The sequence below is a fragment of the Cajanus cajan genome, chromosome 1, assembly GCF_000230855.2.
Source record: "Cajanus cajan strain Asha chromosome 1, NIPB_CcT2T_4, whole genome shotgun sequence".
Taxonomy (NCBI): Eukaryota; Viridiplantae; Streptophyta; class Magnoliopsida; order Fabales; family Fabaceae; genus Cajanus; species Cajanus cajan.
In genome coordinates this window covers 84,980,273-85,000,783 of record NC_138517.1, presented here as the reverse complement: position 1 = coordinate 85,000,783, position 20,511 = coordinate 84,980,273, and the positions used below count along the sequence as shown (strand labels likewise).

General features: G+C 34.7%; 3 protein-coding genes across 3 annotated transcripts; 2 read left to right on the top strand and 1 right to left on the bottom strand.

The window, feature by feature from the left end:
• The first annotated feature begins 2,897 nt into the window (after positions 1–2,897).
• ERD4 (Early-responsive to dehydration stress protein (ERD4)) lies at positions 2,898–8,041 on the top strand. The gene is made up of 6 exons (XM_020381418.3): positions 2,898–3,489; positions 4,713–4,855; positions 5,045–5,320; positions 5,824–6,668; positions 7,047–7,302; positions 7,390–8,041. The coding sequence occupies exons 1-6, from the start codon at positions 3,219–3,221 to the stop codon at positions 7,765–7,767; spliced, it is 2,169 nt and encodes a 722-aa protein (XP_020237007.1). The 5' UTR covers positions 2,898–3,218; the 3' UTR covers positions 7,768–8,041.
• A 3,154-nt stretch (positions 8,042–11,195) lies between these two features.
• Positions 11,196–13,263, bottom strand: LOC109816406 (Tetratricopeptide repeat (TPR)-like superfamily protein). Its single transcript, XM_020381417.3, has one exon. The coding sequence runs from the start codon at positions 13,237–13,239 to the stop codon at positions 12,091–12,093; it is 1,149 nt and encodes a 382-aa protein (XP_020237006.1). The 5' UTR covers positions 13,240–13,263; the 3' UTR covers positions 11,196–12,090.
• Positions 13,264–13,983: 720 nt separating this feature from the next.
• Positions 13,984–17,630, top strand: LOC109816411 (nucleoporin protein Ndc1-Nup protein). The gene is made up of 4 exons (XM_083065729.1): positions 13,984–14,527; positions 14,614–14,838; positions 15,579–15,959; positions 16,778–17,630. Exons 1-4 carry the CDS (start codon positions 14,102–14,104, stop codon positions 17,243–17,245), a joined length of 1,500 nt encoding a protein of 499 aa, XP_082921855.1. The 5' UTR covers positions 13,984–14,101; the 3' UTR covers positions 17,246–17,630.
• Positions 17,631–20,511: the final 2,881 nt, after the last annotated feature.

Genomic DNA, 20,511 nt, shown 5'->3' with positions numbered 1-20,511 from the left:
AATGTTGATACATTATCTTTATTAATATATAATTACTTTTTATCTCTATTTTTTAAGTAAATTATTATATTTCTCAGATATAAATTATATATATATATATATATTATTTAAATAATTATCCGTAATATTATAATTTTATATTTATGTATAATTATTAGAGACACGAGTGAATATAAAGAATTTTACATTATGAATGTTTTTTAATTAAAACTTTCATACTATTGCCATTTGTTCCTTTTATTTTAAATAATCATTGGGCTTTAGAAAACGTATTCGGCCCACCTTGATAAAATAAAATAAAAGAAATGTGAGAAAAGTTGTTTAGTTGAGTGTTCATAATCAGTCCGCGTCGAAGAGATCATTGCGCCAGCATTCCACCATCTTGGACTTATTAGAGTCATCATCTCACTGATTTTTTTATCAGTAGAATTCCTGTGATGTTTTAAAATAATGGTTAAAATATTTTTTTTAATCTTTATAATTTTACTTATTTTATTTTTTAGTTTATATAATTTAAGATAATTTTTTAAGTTTTTATATTTATAATTTTTTTAATATTTTTATTTCTTCTTATTAAATTTTTTATAACATTAAAAATAAATTAAAAATAAACACATAAATTATAAGAGTTAAAAAAAAAATAAGTAAAATTATAAAGACTTAAAAAATATTTGAATTTTAACTAATTTGAAAGGTAGAAAATATAATATTAAAGAAAATACTGGAGACGATTTTTGTTATTATACATTATACATGTGTTACTGTGTTCTTAAAACGTGACATGAAAGCTAACTAAAAACAGGTAATGTTTAATGTTGAACTTTTACGTGTTTTTTTTTAATACAAGATTTGAACTCGTGAGTGTTATTGTTGATTGAACACCTTTAATTAGTAAATAAAATAAAAAGCAGAGCTGATGAGCTGCAAATAAGAGAAATGTTGTGTTGATGAATCTATCTGTCATGAAAATGGGTCCACTAAAGTAAAGATAATCCACAAAAGAAAGGGATTGGATGTTTTATCTGTTATCTGTTATCCTTTGAGCCGTGTCCACCGCGTGTTTGAGTTCCAATAACTCTACGCACACTCCACTAATGTTGCTTTTAATGAATTTCAACAAATATTTTTCACAAATCGTAATTAGATGTTTGAATAAGAAAAAAAGAATCTATGAAGCATATGAAATGATGACTTTGGGAGCTGGCTGATTCTATTTATTCAGTATGTGGTTGGGTCCTGTTCCGTGTCCAGTGTCCCTCTGTCGGCAGAACAGCCATGTGCCACCTGTCTCATGTGCCACTCACACGTGTCCGCTAACACATGCCGTTTCCTCATTCCTGAGTGTTTGGGTAAAGGATACCTACGTCCACAGCAACATGCGTGTGTCAGAACAAATCGTCAATTCACCAAATTAAATTACTTCAATGCCCTTTCCGATAATCACTCTCTTTCTCTCTTCTCGGTTCTGGTTCTAGCCCCACTTATTCTCTGCTATTCATAACCCATCAATTTGCTCAAATTTCTAAAGTTTCCTATATCTTACTTACGAAATGGGAAGAATCACATTGATTAGGCTTGGAACAAAAGTAAAAGTCTGGTAAAGATCATTTGAACGTCAATTTACATATATATTTTTCAGAAGAGAAATAAAAAAATGCTGCCTAATGTACTACTTTACGCAACCCTAAATAAAATGCTGTACGCGTACTTACGCCGTTTTGGTGATTTTGAAAAAAGTATATTCAATTCGTTCAAAAAATAAAAATAATAATAAATTGGCAGCCCTAGTCGACATATTTATATTTAGGGTTATTATGGAGAAAGGTAGGTGTAATAGAATCACACAATAAAATATCTTTTGACTTACTTCAGAATCGCACGGAGAACACGTGACTAGGCTCCGTCTCTTCCCCATATTATTTGAATTTTAACAATTATTTTGACCTTTTTTTCCTACTATTTATTAGTTACTATGCCAACTGCAATAGACATACTCTAGACTAAAAATTTGTTGAGATGAGGTTTTAGATATATTATATTGAGTTTTGTCCAAAAAAAAAAGAAGAAGAAAGAAAGATATGTTATAGTGAGGGAGAAGAGTAGTGAATTACTAATGATATATTGAATATCTTTAATCTCAATCTAAAATTATATAACAAGAGTAAAGGTAGTCCGAAGCAACTTTTAATTATATAGGTAATTAAAAATTATATTTAAAAACGAAGTTTTTTTTTTTGAAGATTTGAAACGAAGGGTTAATAGTGTACAAATCAAGGTAACTTAGTAATAATTTATTTTTTTGTTGACAAAACTTAGTAATAACTAATGAGAAAAGGAAAGAGATGACATTGATTTGTATTTATTTTTTTATTTTATTATGTATTGAACAAGTTTTTTTTATCAATGTATTAAATAAGTTAAATACTAATTATTAACGAAATTTTAATGATACTACTACTTTTTACGTATTTTATGTATGAATTTGAATATAATTTTTAAAATCAAATATTTACTTTTACATGTATTGGAATTGGAGCACCTGTGAATTCCAACAACAATGGTAATTGGTAATTTGAAGTAACTTTTGGCACTTGACCGTTGAGAAGAAAGAGAGAAAAATAACGAATATGATTTGGTTTTTGACAAGAAAAGTAGAATGACAGATTTATCCTTGAATGAAAAGCAAAAAATAATAAAATAAGAGAGAAGAATAATTAATAAGAATATAGTTGCTATAATTAGGTGATTTAAAAGTGGATCAAGAGAAGCAGGGGATCCGAATTATTGAGGGGTAATATAGGTATTTAGATGAATGATAGTAAGTTTTTGTTGACAGAGGGAACAGGGAGATGACAAAGTTTTGTCCTTTTCAAGAGCCATAATGCCTCGCATCAGCGTTTTCCATTATTTCCGTTCTCACACACACACTCATCCCACTCTTTCTTTCCACGCAACGCATTCTTCAAACCCAAAACAAAACCTTCTTTACATTAATTCACCCAAAGCGTTACAAGGGTACCCCACAACAACTACCACCTTCGCCATTCGCTATTCAAAATATCTCCTTTCATCTTCTTATTAACGGAAACCACCACCCGTAACTGTTGCTTTGAATGAGGGAAGTAGTAACGGTTGGGGGGGCATTGCATTGATGTGTCACAACAAGTGAGGGACTTTTGTGATTGTAGTAGAGAGAAGAAGAAGAAGAAGAGGCCAAGATGGAATTTTCTTCGTTCTTGACGTCTTTGGGAACTTCGTTTGTGATATTCTTGGTTTTGATGATTGTGTTTGCGTTGCTATCGAGTAGGCCTGGGAACAATGTGGTGTACTACCCCAACAGGATCCTCAAGGGGTTGGAGCCCTTGGAGGGAGGCTACAAGACCCGCAACCCTTTCTCTTGGATCAAGGAGGCCGTCTCTTCTTCAGAAAAAGATGTTATTGCCATGTCAGGGGTCGACACTGCCGTTTACTTTGTTTTTCTCACCACTGGTTTGTCCTTTCTTCCTTTTCTTTTTTCCTATCTATGTATCTGCAATTGCATAGTGCATAGTGCATACCACCTTCTTTGTCCAAGCTCATGAGACAGGACAAAACGTAGATGCAGTTTTATGAGAGTGTTTTTGGTGTTGTTCTTGTATTAAGATTGGAGTTTTTCTTAGATAATAATTAATGTTTACATTAAACAGCAACTGTTTCTATGGTGAATTTTCAATTTTGATCAAAGAATAGCACCACAAGCACATAAGGAGTTGCCTCTAAGTTTTATTTAAGCTTTGATGTATTTTTTTTTCTTGGGTGAGGGGGTGGATTAGGGACAGTTTACAAAATGATATTGATAACATGGAAATAATCTTGGTAACATTACCTTTTTTGTTTTTATTTCCTTCTTTCACTAATAATTACAATAACAGTGTCTTTCTTCACTTTGTTTTCTGTTTTTGATGGCTTGTATGTACAGAAAACAACAGCATTTCATTGTATCACTATTAACGGTTTAGATGCTAAGATTTTCATGTTGGTTAAGCCTTTAAGGGGGTCAGACAGGATTCTTGAGAATCACGAATACTCAGGAATGGGTTTTCAATAAATTTGGGGAGCTGTTTTAAGTCATACTTGAAATCTCAAGCTTGGGTTTTTATCTCACGTTCTTACAAAATGTAAAGGACAAGTTCCTGGTTCTATTTGCTAGATTGGTCTATTAGAAAACCAGGAAAGAAATTTTGAATTATAATAAGGAAGTCCTATGTTATTCAGTTTGCTTTTGTAGTGATTGTGAGTTGTTTCCTGATTCTAAGGAACATAAGGTTATCTTGCAACTCCGGTTATCTTTTTGTAAAATTTTATTCTGAAAGAGTGTATTTTTTCTGCTATGCCTTCAGCATGCTCCAGTTTTAAATGGTTTGGTTATGACAATTTGATTCTTACTCTTACTTGTTTGGACAAAATGCTACACTATGTAGTTTGCTTACTTGTGATCTTTGTTGCTTGTAGACTATCACATTGCATTTTCGTTCTCAAAATATGTTTTCACATCACATGACATTGAAAGAAAAGAGAAACATTTTCCAGTAAAATGTTTTTTTCCCTATAAATATGTTTGTCTGGTTGTAAACTTTCATATTTTCCAGTTGTTTGTTGTATCACACGTTTATGGGATCTTTAATGAATCCAGCATTCAGTTTTTAATTATTAGTCTTCCTGTTCTCGTCTAGTGTTGGGTATCCTAGTTTTATCTGGAGTTATTCTGCTACCGGTTCTTCTGCCCCTTTCTATTACTGACAATGGTGGGAAGAAACAAACAACTAGTGAAGGAACTTTCAATGAGCTTGACAAGTTATCAATGGCTAACATCACGGTAAGATCAGTGTTGGGTAGCATTTTTTCAATAGTATAATAGTAAACTTTCCTTTTATTCAACTAATTAAATGTGTGTATGTGTGTGAAAGTAATGACCCATATTTTTTGAGTTAAACAGCTAATCAGTTTCTTTAATACCTTCAAATGATAACAATGTAAGAGACTGAATGACTTTTTGTGTGTGCAGGCAAAGAGTTCAAGGTTGTGGGGATTTCTCATTGCCTGCTATTGGGTTTCAGTTGTTACGTATGTTCTCCTATGGAGGGCTTACAAACATGTGTCATGGCTGCGATCTGAAGCTTTTAAGTCTCCTGATGCAAAGCCTGAACAGTTTGCTATAGTTGTGAGAGACATACCTCCTGTTCCTCAAGGTCAGACTAGGAAGGAACTAGTTGACACTTATTTTAAAGCCATCTATCCTGAGACATTTTACAGGTCTATGATTGTAACAGACAACAAAGAGGTATGGGATTGTTCCATTTCCTTTTCCCGTACCCTCTTGATTAACTTCAATATTTCTTATTCCTTATCAGAGTTTCGATAGGTGATGCATGCAACACCCATTTGATATGGTCATACATCATAGATATGAATAGAGATGAAAGGACACGAGGGAAGCTCCACAAAAGTAGCCCGTTATATTGATTAATATGAAAAGAAGCAAATGACTGTGATATACATGCTCTATTTATAGAGCTTATTGGATTAGTTACTAACAATCAGCAAGCTAATTAACCAACTAACTTACAATCTATGACCAACTAACATAACTGATCCTATAGCACAAGCCTTGCATTGGAGTGCATCTTTCCTTTTTCTGATTTCTGTGGCATTTAAGAACCTAAGAGAGAATGCAGAATGTCTAATGATTTTGACCCTTTAATGTAAATGTATTATTAGTCTATGATGCTTCTTTCTAGTTTTTCCTTCTTTTTAATTTAATTGCTCTAAGTTTATTACGAACAGGTGAACAAGATTTGGGAGGAGTTAGAAGGGTATAAGAAGAAGCTTGCCCGCACTGAAGCAATATATGCAGGGTCTAAAACAACTGCCAAACCAGAAGGAACAAGACCTACAAACAAGACTGGATTCCTTGGACTGATTGGTAAAAAGGTGGATAGCATAGAGTATTACAATGAGAAGATTAATGAACTTGTTGCCAAATTGGAATCTGAGCAAAAGGTCACGCTCAGAGAGAAGCAGCAAGATGCTGCTCTGGTATTTTTTTCAAATAGGGTGGTTGCAGCATCTGCAGCTCAGAATTTGCATGCACAAATGGTTGACACTTGGTCAGTCTGTGATGCTCCTGAATCCCGTCAACTAATATGGCCTAATTTGAAAATCAAGTTTTATCAGAGAGAGTTAAGGCAGTATTTGGTGTATGTCATTGTGGCACTGACTGTATTCTTCTACATGATTCCAATTACCTTTATATCTGCAGTGACTACTTTGGATAATTTGGTGAAACTTCTTCCATTCATAAAGCCAATTGTTAAGATAAAGGTTTTGAAGACAGTGTTGGAAGCATACCTCCCTCAACTTGCGCTGATTATTTTCTTGGCTTTGTTGCCCAAGTTGCTTCTGTTTTTGTCTAAATTTGAAGGCATTCCAACTGAAAGTCATGCAGTTAGGGCTGCATCTGGAAAATATTTTTATTTTACCGTGCTGAATGTTTTCATTGGAGTTACTATAGGTGGAACCTTGTTCAAAGCATTCAAGACAATTGAGAAGAATCCAAACGAAACTGTATCCTTGCTAGCTGAAAGCCTCCCAGGCAATGCTACTTTTTTCTTGACCTATGTGGCCCTGAAGTAAGATAACTTCCAAACTTTATTTTATTTAGTTTATCAGTGTATTTATCTCTGGTGATACTTTGTTGTTTATTTTCAACTTAAAGGTGGATAACCACTTTCTGGTGATGGTAAAAGGAAAAGTAGAAGGCACACTTCATCTATAAATGGTGTTCCACATTATATCTTGTTATTATCTTTTCCTAGATTCTTTTGAAGTAGGAGTTACTTGGCATTCCAAAAGCATATCTATAACAAATATTTCGTCGCATGATTTTGTGTAAAGTGTAAACTATAAAAATTGGACTATTCCTACTAAACATATATAGAGGAAAAGATTTCACCTTTTTATTTTCAAATACTTGACATGACACAAATTAAATTTTTTTTTTATCTCAGATTTTTCGTTGGCTATGGCCTTGAACTGTCCCGACTAGTTCCTCTGATCATATACCATTTGAAGAGAAAGTATCTTTGCAAAACTGAAGCCGAGTTGAAAGATGCTTGGTCCCCTGGAGACCTTGGTTATGGAACTAGAGTTCCTGGTGATATGCTGATTGTCACAATTGTCTTATGTTACTCTGTCATTGCTCCTGTGATAATCCCATTTGGTGCTCTATATTTTGGCTTAGGATGGCTTATACTGCGAAATCAGGTTAAGCTCTTCGAATTTTGTTTAATGAACCCAGTTTTATGTATTTTGTGAACTTTTTTATGGCTAAATTTTACTTTGTATCAACAGGCACTCAAAGTCTATGTACCATCTTATGAAAGTTATGGAAGAATGTGGCCCCACATACACAACCGTATACTAGCATCTTTGATATTGTACCAAATTACCATGTTCGGCTACTTTGGGGTGCAGAAATTCTACTATACACCACTTTTGATTCCTCTTCCCATATTGTCATTGGTCTTTGGTTTTGTCTGTGCAAAGAAGTTTTATCCCGCTTTTCAACATCAGGCACTTGAGGTTGTAGCTCATGCGCTTAAGGAAGCTCCTAATATGGAATTGATTTTCAGATCTTTCATTCCACCAAGCTTGAGTTCTGAGAAGATAGATGATGACCAGTTTGAAGATGCATTGTCTCAAGTTTCGAGGTCAACATCATTTGTTTAATGTAATTATCCGAATTTCAACTGCTTTTTACGTGTTAGATGATGTAGTCTTGTAGGGATACTTTTATTAGTTGTTCATAATACGTCTTAGGAACCAGGGGTGTTGAGTGTTGTGAATGTGTTCATGTAAGAAAATGTTGTGTGGGTCTGGTATATTATCATGTAATGTTATGTTTGTTCCACTTGTAATAATAGTTGCCATCAGTGTTCTCGTGTTCTCTGTAATTCAAGATTTTTTTTATTGATGCTAAGTGAGAAGTGAGAATTGATAATGACTTTTTATTTTGCATCAAATTAACAATGTCGAATGATTCTTTTTATAGAAGTTTGTGGTAGGTCTTACCACGTTATGCCATGTGCTCTGCCAGCGGGGATGGTCCCAAATGTGAAGGGAAAATGGAAGGAATAAAAGTGGGGAAGTAAGATGTGACTAGAGAGACTAGAGAGAATGAAAAAGATGATTTTTTTTTTCTTTTTCTTGGTACAACATAATATCAGTTGAAAGAATATAAGTGCCACAATATGTACACAGCTTTTTACAATTGCACGGATTCACAGTGTACTATTTTTGTACAATTGTTAACAATCTCTACTTCCATGAAAAAGTTTGATTCTATAGCGGAAAGAAATATGTAACAAGAAAATCATTAAATATGTACTACTGGCCAGGTAGTTCGTTTTTGAACTGCAGCAATAATGTAACTGGCAATTCTGTTAGACCACCAATAAAAATGTAAAGTAGGAGAAATGATATTGGGCTCGGTTCTTGTGGACCTACCTCTGCTAATTGAGGCTTTTTAAAAGGTAGAAATAGCATGGTACAACTTTTTTTCTTCTTAAAAAAATTATTAATTATACTGATTTATATGATAAAATGATTTTGTTTGATAAAATTATCCTTATGAAAAAGTTACAACGTAGTTATGAATTTATTTATACATTTAGATGAGACACCAATAGATTAGTTTTATTAAAATATCCTGTTAGTTTTCTAAAGTGACAGACATTTTAAAGCAAAATAAAACACATAAAGAGACATATAATGAGATGAGACAGGGAGTATAAATAAGGAAGTGGGAGAAAGAAAGTCAATTTTGGAAATTCATAGAAGTGAGAACAGGCTCTCTGAAAGTTCCGAAATACTTGCATCTTATTACCTTTAATCTCACATTCCCACCTACATGTTTTTTCTTGGAATTCTCCAACAGACTGCGAGTGAGGGTTCCATTCTTATATTTTTACAGTATTAGTTTTTTGTCCAATTCTTAACGAGATCCTTTTTAGAATGGAGACAAGTTACAGTGATAAAAATGTAAAATAGGGTTAACTTGAAGAAATCTTCCGGTTCCAGCTATATAAGCATTTTTCGTGCATCACTCTAGCATGACAAATTGGCATTGGTATTTGCAATCAAGTGTTATAGTTCTCCTTGAGAAAGACATTGAAAGAAACAAGGGTCTTTAATTACCTTGAGGAGCTGGGCCATCATATTCGTCTCCATGTGGAAACTGGAAATGGCCTTGCAATTTGATGGTAGATGGAGCTAGGTAGAAATCCTCTAAGGTTGTCCCTGAAGTGGCAATGAATATTAAGAGAAAAACTGATTTTTCTAATGTGTGAAATGTATTTTAAACCAGTGTTTGGTGGAGAGGAAGTAGATAGAATGAGGGGAAGTTGAAATTTTTAGTGTGCTAAGTAGAAGAGAATTGAGTGGAATGGTCTTTTTTTACCCATAATTGAATGGAAATGTAGGACTGTAGGGAATATTTTTTACACATTTGTATTTATTTTATCATTATCTTGATGATAAATTTTCAATTATCAATTACCATTTTGTATTTTATTTTCTTAAAGACAATTGCTATTTGCACCTCCCTTTATTTATACACTCTTCTTAAAAATATTCTCTTTCAGAAAACCTAGTTTCAGAATTTATTTTGGTAATGGTACAATGTTCAGAAAATTAATTTCTGAAAATTTTGAAAGTACTTAAATTTTAACACATTCTGAAAAAGCATTCTTTAAAGATCAGGAAGTTGAATCACTTTGAGTTGCGGTCCAATGACTAGGTTCCCCAGTTAGCTGAGGAGAAGGAAACTGGTGTACAATCAAAAGTTTTATGAACGAGATCATGAGGCTAAGAAGTGGTTTGGTGAAATTGTAAACTCTGATTGTGATACTGATGAGGCCACCTACGCTACTCTAGTTCTGTTCCCATACCAGAAGTGTTATTTGAAGACGACCATTGAGATGTGCAAGGACAAGGAACCATTCAGTAACCGGCGCGAGGGAAAACCAATAGGTACTATCCCTAAGAGCAAAATTTGCAAGTAGAATAGTAGAATTACTACTTACTACACTACTCGGTCACGCTTTTTTTCTTAATGGTGAACTGGCAGTTGCCACCAAGAATGGATTTTGTTTGCCATTGTGAGCTTCAAAATGGCTTATGCCATCTGGTCTTTGACTCAGTTGAGCTTTTGGAAAAAATAATAAAAAGAGGGCACTTAGAAAAAGATGGAAGGGGATATATAAATAAAAAAGACGCAAAAACTGCAAATAGCAATTGCTTTTCAAAAATACATTCTACACTTTGAAGGATGTAAATCCACCAAGAAGTTATTTCCTTGTTTATCACCGAGAGAAAAAAAAAAAAAAAAAAAAAAAAGGAATCCCTCTCTTAAAGGATGCAAGGAGTAAAACTAAAAGGAGAAGATCCATGATAATTTTGTCAACTATGTATAGCTTAGCCTTTGGCTATTGTCATTTAAGATAAAAACACGAAACTACAATCATTAGTTAAAAATTCAGTAATTGAAATTTCAACAATTGCCTAATTTGATTACACTTGCATCCATTGTATGGCGAGTTAACTTTTCAATCAAGAATTATACTTTTTTTCCCTTTAAATTGCAATCCCTTATTTTTAAAGAAGCCAAATCATCATTAATTATCACATAGTGACTCCATGAATCAACATTTAGATCTACAAAAAAAAGAGGGGGGGAGGACAAGTTGGAGCTCAAGAAAATAATGCATTGACCTCAACCTCAGCTTAATCGGGCATCGCCAATTGCCAAAGCTCTAGAATTATTCCGGATAATTAATCAGTCTCCCATATTCGCCTCATAAATTAAACAAGTGGCAACCTACACAAACTTCTCTCAATTTATATAAGAATAAAACATTATATATCCTTCTCGTTAATACAAACCTTCCCTGATTTTTAATGCAATTATATAAATTAAAGAAGATCAAACTATGAAACTAATGGCATAAACAGAGAGATGTTGATTGTAATTGCCCTTTTATTTATGTTAACAAATGAAAAGATTTCTTAAACACTATATAACCTATAAGCTAATGGAACCCACAATACATGTAGCTAAATGCCAACAGATTAACATTATAAAGATTAACACAATTGCATAATAGAAAATATGATCATCATTGTACATACATTGAGTAATTCTGTTTTATTCAGAAGATACAAGATCTTACACAATGTAATTTCCCCCATGTACCAGCAAGACTAGTTGGGATATTCGAAACCATGGAGGATTAGGGTTAAAAGATAAATTTTTGTAACTAATACAGACAAAAGATAAATGCTAGCAACTGTAAAACTGTCAGTAACCTCTATTTCAGATGAATTCATGGAGCAAAAATATGGACAAGGAGCAAGATGCCACCAACAAATAACAATCAGCCAAATCTTAGGTAGCTGTAGTTGTTTACAAAAAACCATAGGATCCCCATCAATTCCAATAAACTATCCATAAGCAAATTTTGCAAGGTTGCATCACAATGGCATTAGATGGAAATTGCACACCAGTATTTGCTCCCCCTGAAGTATCATGTGGCCCTGCAGTCAGCAGCATACATCCATGCTCATATTTTTGCCATTAGCTGGCCCCACTTCAATAGAAAATGACCTTTTGCCAGTTGCCACCATACCATCCATATCAGCAGCAACAGAGAGTTAACACCAAATCAGGTGCCCCCTCCATTGACAATGCAAATTAAATTAGTCCGCCAGAAGTTGAGAGCAATTCTCCAAGCACAATGCAACTATTTATCTGCATTCAAAAGAATCAGCTGTCTCATACAGTAGTATATCACATGTTCAATACAATTCAGAAGCCTCCATATTTATCCGTCCAAAACAAGTCGAGAGCAATTGTTCAAGCAAGATGCCTGGACTCATCTCTTTCAAAGGAAGCAGCCATCTCCAATGAAGCTCCAGAAGCAGGACAACAACCAAGTTTGGCTCCAACAAATCAAACATTTCCTGCATCCTGAAGCAAATGCACCACCACAGAACCTACTCGCGACACACAACGTACAATTCATTCAACAAAGCCTTGTACATCTTCTCACCCATGGAAGCATCCCTCTTCTTGCATTCATCAAGCAGTTCAAAGGCTTCGTCGGCCCTCCCCTCCCGGCACAAGCCTTCCAAAACCGTCTTGTAAGTGAGATGATCAGGCGACCTATGCTTGCCCAACATATCAAACATAACCTCAATCGCATCCTCAAACCTTCGCTCCAGGGCAAGACTAGAAACAATTATCACATAAGTACTAGTACTAGGCACAAGACCCTTCCCTCTCATCTCTTTATAAAACCTCAACCCCTGGTCCACCCTCCCTTTCTCACACAAGCCTCTAGCAATGTAGCCATAACTATAAGCATTAGGCTCACATCCATACAACCCCATTTCGCGAAAAACCCTAATGGCCTCATCCACTTCTAAACACTTAGCATAAGCCTTGATAATCATGTTCAACACAAAGGTATCGGGGATTACACCGGAAGCCTTCATTTGTTTAGTCAAAGACCTAACCGCGTGCAAATAGACGTAGCAGACGTTCAACTTGTTGAACCTTCTGAGGAGGGAATTGAACAAGAGGGAATAGGTTTCGAGGTTGGGTTTGGAATCGGGGGAAGAGAGCATTTTTTTGTAAACGTCGAAGGCGCGGTTGAAGAGGAACTTGCGGCCGCAGCAGAATCGGATGATGGAGTTGTAGAGGGGGAGGGAGACGTCGCAGGCGCCGGCGATGACCTCCTCGACGAGGGTTTCGGCGTGGCGGTAGCGGCGGCCGGCGATGAGTTGCTTGATGAGGGTGAGGTAGGTGAGGGAGGTGTGGGAGTAGTTTCGCTGCTGCGCGGTCCAGCGGAAGATGTCGAGGGCGAGGTCGGGGTCGGATTGGGCCTGCAGGGCCTGGGCCACGTCGGAGGGGGTGAAGCCCGGTTTCAGGCTGTGGACCCATGTCTCGAATTGTTTCTCGGATGGGGTTTTGCTGCGGCTGGTGGTGGTGGAGGGTTGCGTCTGCGTGGGTGCGGTGGAGGAGGGTCGCGCGTGGAGGAGGGGGCGCGTGAGTGCAGAGGAGAAGATGAAGAAGCGTTTGGGGATGAGGGCCATTTCATTCACACAAGCACACAAGGCAGATGCAGTATTTGTGAGTAGCATCCACGAACCACACTAACTCGTGAATAGAGTGAGCCAAAAACTAATAATAAGGGTAAGTTTATCATTTATACTCCTGATGATATTTCTTAAAATATACTAGTTCTGATCAATTGTTCTCGGTAAATAAAACTAATAATAAGGGTAAGTTTATATAATTTTTATTTCCTTTCATTTTTAATTAGTTACTTTTGTATGTATAAAAAAATTTAACTCTTATTCAATAATGAAGAAAGTATAACAAAAAAAAACTACTTTGAATGTTGAGACGTAAAAATCTGTTTTTTTTTTTATTTAATGTGACAATGTTTTCTAAATGCCAATAAAAATTAACTAAGGTCGTTGAAAATTAACCCCTTAATGTTTATGCTTGTTAATTCATTTTTGTCACAAATTTTTTTGGATATATTTTTATTCTTCATCTTTTAACATGTTTTTCCTTTTAATTTTATCTAATGTAATTGATACTTTGATTACATGTTTTCATTCATTGTTGAAAAATCTTTATTGACTACAATTAACAAACTCTAAATTTTTATTATTATTTTAATTTTTATTGTGGTGATTGATTATCTTTAGTATCATCCTGATTGGTTGTTGCATTTCCATTACAAAAATTGTCCGCAGCCAAGCGGGAATGGGATGAGAAGTGAGAAGTGAGAAGTGAGAATGAGTATTAAAATAAAAAAAGAGAAAAATAGAATAATAAAAAATGTTTAAAATTTAAAAAGTGACCTAACAATAACAAAGGATCTGGCTTACTGGTAGGTGCGTTGGAAGAAAGAAATAGGCGACAGAAGAAGGGGGGGAAGGGTGTGAGCACTGAGCACTGAGCACTGAGCAGAGAAAACGTAGAGGCGAAGGCATGTCTGGTGGGAGCAGGAGCAGGAGCAGGGTTGAGCTGGTGCTCAAGAACAGATTCCTGAGATACTTAATATGGCAATCCATCCCTTCCTCACTAATCTTCATCACTCTTCTCTCTCTCTCCTCACCTCACTACCCTCTCTGCTCCTTCCTCCTCTTCCTCTCCTCCAACCTCCTCTTCTCCCTCACCCTCTCCTCCATCGCCACCCCCCACCCCCGCCCCCGCCTCCCCCTCTCCCTCTCCCTCTCCCTCTCCCTCCTCTTCGCCGCCGCCGCCGCCTCCTCCTCCGCCCTCTCCCTCGCCTCCCTCGCCCGCGCCTCCCCTCACTCTGCTCGATTAGGGTTTAGGGGTTTCCTCCTCGGCTCCCTCTTCTCTCTGCACTACCTCTTCAACCGCCGATGCCTTCTCCATTTCCCCATCATCCAGGTCCCATTTCTCTCTTCTCAAATGCATTCATCGTTTCCAATCCTTTTTCTTCTTCTCATTCTGCCTGCTTCTGTCTCTGTCAACAGCGTCCTCCCTTTTTCAGCTTCAAGATGGGGCTTCCTTCCGCTGCCAGACGCGCTCTCAAGCTTTCCGTCGTTGCTTTCGTTTCTTCCGGGATTTTCTTGGAGCTTCTGCCGCATCCCTTTAAGTACAGCGTTGCCACCACGAGATTCTTCGCCGACCAGATTACCTCCTTTGCTGCTTCTTTTGCTATCTTCCTCTCTTGGGAACTGACTCATCATTTGCATTGGGTTCCTTTTTCTATTCTGCCACTTCTAATAAGTTCCAACCTGTTTACTTTGTTTTTCGTGTTTTGCTTTCTTATAACTACTGTTACATGTCATGCTTCATTTCTTGTATGCTAATCCCAAAATGAAATGCTCGTCATCTTCTCTAATGATCCTACTTGTTTGTTGCCTGTTTTAGGTTCTGTTCATATTTTTGTCACGAATTAGTCGTTGTTCAGTGATCTTTGGGATTTCATGTACCTATTTGTTGGAGATTCTATGCTAACTAGTGATATGGTTTAAATAATATATACATATATAAGTGGGGAACAATTCTTGCATCATGAGCTAACTTCTGGGGTTGAGTAAGGCTTATACACAATTCTTAAAACATTACAATTTGGTTCTATGTACACAGAGTACTTTAGTATAATGCTCAGGAATCAGGATATGTACCAGAACTGATAATCTAAGTCCACATGTTAGTCGTGTTTTCTTCATTATAATATTGTGTAAGACTTGCAGAAAAATGTAAAATTCATCTTGTCTGCATGTACATGCTACATTATATAAGAAGCACCTGTGCAAACAACTGATTCACAATTTTATCTTAGCTATCCGTTATGAACCCTGTATATTTGTCACCTTTGTACTAGTTTTAGATATATATATATATATACAACAATATGTATATTCCCCAGCCTTTAGAGGGGCAGCATTGTTATCGGCTGCTGAAGTCTATGTTGGTTGAATATGGTACATAGGTTTTGCATACTAAGAGGTCCATATTTGCACCCCCAAAAGGATCAGCAGCTGCAGAAACAAATCCAAGTGAGCATCTCCTTTCCGCTTTGGAGGAGAGCAATCCTACATCTCTTCTTCGGTATCTTGCATATCTTGATCTCAGTATGGTTTGTGAGAACAATGTTGACAATTGGCGGCGTGCGGGGTTTTTTGAAGAAACTGGTGAGACTTACAAAAGAGTAGTTGCTGTGTGCTTGAGGCCATTGGAGCATCTTGCCACAAAATTAAGTGAAGGCTCAGGAAACACTGTTGACAAAGCCACACAATTGTCAAATCAGCTGTTGTCCCCAACAGAGGCAAGGCCAGATGTGAAGTACGTTGAAGAACTGTACAACTTCCAGGTACATGCATAATTTCATTCTTTGTATATTGTTTATCTTAGCAAACATACATTTTTTTTTTTTTGTTTTGTAAAATTGGAATAAATTTTAACTACACTAAACTCTACAAAAAAATCCTGATTGTTATACAATGGACCAGGGAAATGGATAATTTAATGAAGTTCTTGTAAGTTGTAACATTGATCAAGAATCATCCATAAGCCTCATCCTGATTTTGTTTTAACCACTAACTCCTGCCTTCAAAATGGGGTGTGTGCACATTGAATGTCGAGACTAGTGAGGAAATGTCTTATGTTCCCTGTGAGGAAAGAACATATTTAAGTAATGGGATTCTAAGTAATAATTACAATGTGTTGATGTGATGTACTAACCTTAATTTTAGGCCTATTAGAATTGTAGGATAACTACTAACTAACTAGTCCAAGTCCATTCCACTAGCACATTAAACAGAACGATTATGATAATTATAATATCCTAATGTTATATTGAATTTGATCTGTAGTGAATGTAAAAATTGCTCCCTCAACCAATCTTTCTGTGGTTGATATTTAAGCCTTCCCTATTAACTTGTAAGGAAAAAAAATGAGAGGATTAATTTGACCATTTTACTCCTGTTAAAACTCCCATTTTTTTGTTCTAGTGAGGATAATGTTGCTCTTTAGATAATGCAATAAATATAGTTGGATGCACTTACAGAGGGAAAAGCCAACCCATGAATCCTTTGGGCTGCATAAATATCTACGTGGGTCATTGACATGAATTGCCAGCATTATGAAATTGTAGATACATATTAAATGCATTTGTTTGGTTAAATGCAGCTATATGCATGGTGTTCTAGGACTGTTGCCTCACTAACTGCCTGCTCACGCAAAGAAGACAAGTTTGGGGTTGCCCAGCTTTCTGGGAGTAATGCTGCCGTGGTTTCGACACTGTTATCCTGCCTTCTTGCTGTTGAAAATTTCATGGGCAAGAAAACAAACCTGCAATCCCCAAATCAGTTGTTAGGACCCGCTGGTATCAAATGGGCAACCGTTAATAGTGGAAGAGTTGATGTTGCAGCTGGCAAAAGAAGAAGTGGCCCAGTAAATTCAAAGGCTTATGCTATTGCTGACGTTCTCAAGACTTCAATCTACCAAATAGTCTTTGCATTCCATGATGAGATGTTGGCTGGTGCTAAAGCAAGTCTTCTGGAGAAGGACTGGGTCACAAGTGAGAAACCACTTTTTGGTACTCGTGAAATGCTTATACAAAAACTACGTCTTTTCCTTGATTTTCGAGCTACCTAACGGATGCATTGTACCGAGGCTTGAATGCTACTTGTCTGAATTAAGCATTCTTGTAAGACATTTTACACACAGGATGTTGTCAAGTGAAGATATAGATGGAATGGAAGGAAAAAGTTCGGTTTTGATGTCACAAATTTGAGATGGATATTAATGAGATTTTGTTGAATATATCTGCATTGGCAGGTAAGCGATCATTTGGATGTGCTTTTTGTTGACAATTTTCTTAGGGTACTTCAATTATATCGAGTTTGGACTTTGGATGAGCAATTTCAGTGATGCACAAATTCGTTTTCTATGTTAGATTTTTGTGCTCATAAAAAGTTGTTCATATTTTGTACATTTGCATGCAGCTACATACAGATATCGGTTTATTGCCATTGCATAAGGGGTAATAGTTCAAAAATGATTAAATTATACTTTTGGTGATTTATTTTAGTTTTTTATCTTTTAAAAGATTTTTTTGGTTCTGTATTTTTTAAATTTGGGTCAATGTGGTCCTTCTATAACAATGATTTTTTATTTTGAGCTACTATTTTGAATAGTTTTTTGACTAATGTAAATTTTGATACATGTTCCATTAGATTTATTTACATGAAGATTATTTAACTTAAACTCATGTTTGTGCCAAAAGAGATTATAAATATAATGAAAATCATATAAAAATGAGTTTAACTAACTAGTAAATTAACAACAAAAAAAACTCCTATTAGATTCTTTTTTGGCCGCTTTTGAGACTTATTTTCATGTGATTCTAGTCATGTTTGTAACTCTTTTATTTAAACTACTAGGCTAAATTGTTTTGATGTTGGAGAATTTAGTGAGACAAGTTTTATATCTTAAAGTAATAAAAAAAAATGATTCAAAATTGTTTTTTTTTAATCTGAAACAATCATTGTTATAAAGGGATTAAATTTATCACGATTTAAAAGATAAAGAATTAAATTTTTTTTTTTTAAAGATATGAATCTTCAAGATAATAAGATTAAAAGTATAATTTAATTTTTTAAAAATAATTTTGTTGGAAATAACACGGAAATGTATTGATAGTGAAAACAACCTTAAGGGCGGGCTCATATAAACAAGTTTAGGCCGAACTGTGTTGCAGACTTGCAGTTCAAATAGTCAAACATTTCCCTCCTAGCATGCATGACATATTGGATCTGACATCTTGTTGCTTTCTTTAAGATTATTTTATGTTGAATTAAAAAAGTTTAGCTTATCTGAAAAGTGAAAACCATTGAATTTTAAGATATTTTACTTGATCAAATTTATATTTTGTCGACACATGTTTTTGTTGAAATTGAACTTTAATTTTTTTAATGTTACATTGGTCATCTACTGTTGTTTCACCCATGGTAATGACTAAATATTATCCTAATCTTAATGCTGCTTTTTTAATCATTATAACGTTATTTTTTAAATGGAGTAACTTCACTAATTGTCTTTTTATTCTTCTTCTCAGTGTGATGTAACAAATTATTCTTTGTTGTTCTGTTTCTTAGGCCCATCCCAAAAGAGTAAGTTAAATTTTAGGAAGAATTTTACGATATTAAATCCATCATGTAGCGGAATGTATCTTTAAGGACAATATTTTTATTATATTATATATGAAGAGAGATCCTTTTATTCCAAGAGTAAGTCTACTTATACTTATTCTGTTCAATAATTCATGTTTTACATCAAATTTCAATGATCTAACCGTTCAATTTAAAGGTTTTAATGTATAGATCAAATCTGCAAATTTTTAGAAAATTTAAAAATCATTTGATACTTCATGTCATTAATTCAAATTAATGGATAATCATAAAATCATTTTATACATTGATTCGAATTAATGAAACAAAGTATCAAATGATTTTTAAATTTTTTAAAAATTTGTAGATTTAATCTATACATTAAGAACTTTAAATTGAACGGTTAGATTATTAAAATTTGATGTAAAATATGAGTTATTGAACGGAATAAGTCCATGTAGACTTATTCCTAGAGTAAAAAGATCCCTCCTCATTATATATATATATATATATATAAAGATAGAAGGTATCCTTAATAATAAGGGTGATAAAATGGGTCATGTTCTGCAGATAGGCTTGCTGACCCACCAAATTTTTTTGGATCGGACCAGGTATTTTGGTCCACTAGTCTGCCTAGTTCGTCAGCCTGTTGGATCAAATGACAGGTTGCGATGGATGACCCGTTAGTCTTTTTTTAAAATTATTTATTTATTAATTATTTTTAATATAAATTTAATTAAGTTATTTTAGATTTATTTTGTGTATAATTTTTAATTTATTGTATAACAAATTTGTTGTGCATTTCATTTATTTTATTATATGTAATTTGAGATTTTTTTTATTATTTAGGTACACTAATTTATGTAAGTCATTTAGATATCGAAAAAAAATATGTTAAAAGAATAACTCAAAATAAATATATATTTTTTTTTCCTATTTTTTGACGGGCCAACAAACTAATAGGGTAGACCTAAATTTTTGGCCCATTTTTTTGGTAGGTTTGTTCGACTCGACCTAATTTTGCTGGGTTGACGACAAGCTAAGTCTAAATAGATTGAACTAATTCATTTTGTCGTTCTTACTTAATAGAACTCAAAATATATTTTACAATTATTCTCTCAACAATCTTAAGAATTTATTGAAGACCACAATGTTGTTGTCAACATGGTCTTGCAAGTAACTATGGTGGCAACGATTCAAACACAAATGCAATGTGTGTTGACCTCCGGCCAATTATTATCGTTGTCTATGCACGGCCATATTTAGACATCTCCAAAGTTTGGGTCTTTTTTGGTTACACTAACATTTTTTGTTTTTCTAAGGCAATGTGTCAAAACTGTGGTGTAAAACAAAACAAAACAAAAAAAAACCTTGGAGCATTGCCTATCCTTCCTATAACAATTTTATTAAACATAGGCAAACTAAGAAAAGGCCATAGTCGTTGTTATGATGATACACAACTGTTTTCAAATTGCACTAGTATAACGGTTTTTTTAACTATTGTTGTTCATTACAGCATAGTAAATTGTTGCACATGATTATTAAAGAGTATGCAGATAAAACAGTTGTTAATTGTTATTAACTTTAGAACACAATTTTTTTTTAAAACTTTGGCATAGACGTTTTTATACGTTAAGGCAACACTTTTGTTGGTAAGACAACACTTTTACATATTAGTATAGATTGACTGATGACTGATGAACCGACAAACCAGCCAAGTATCTGGTTTGGTTGACGCATGAAATTACAAAT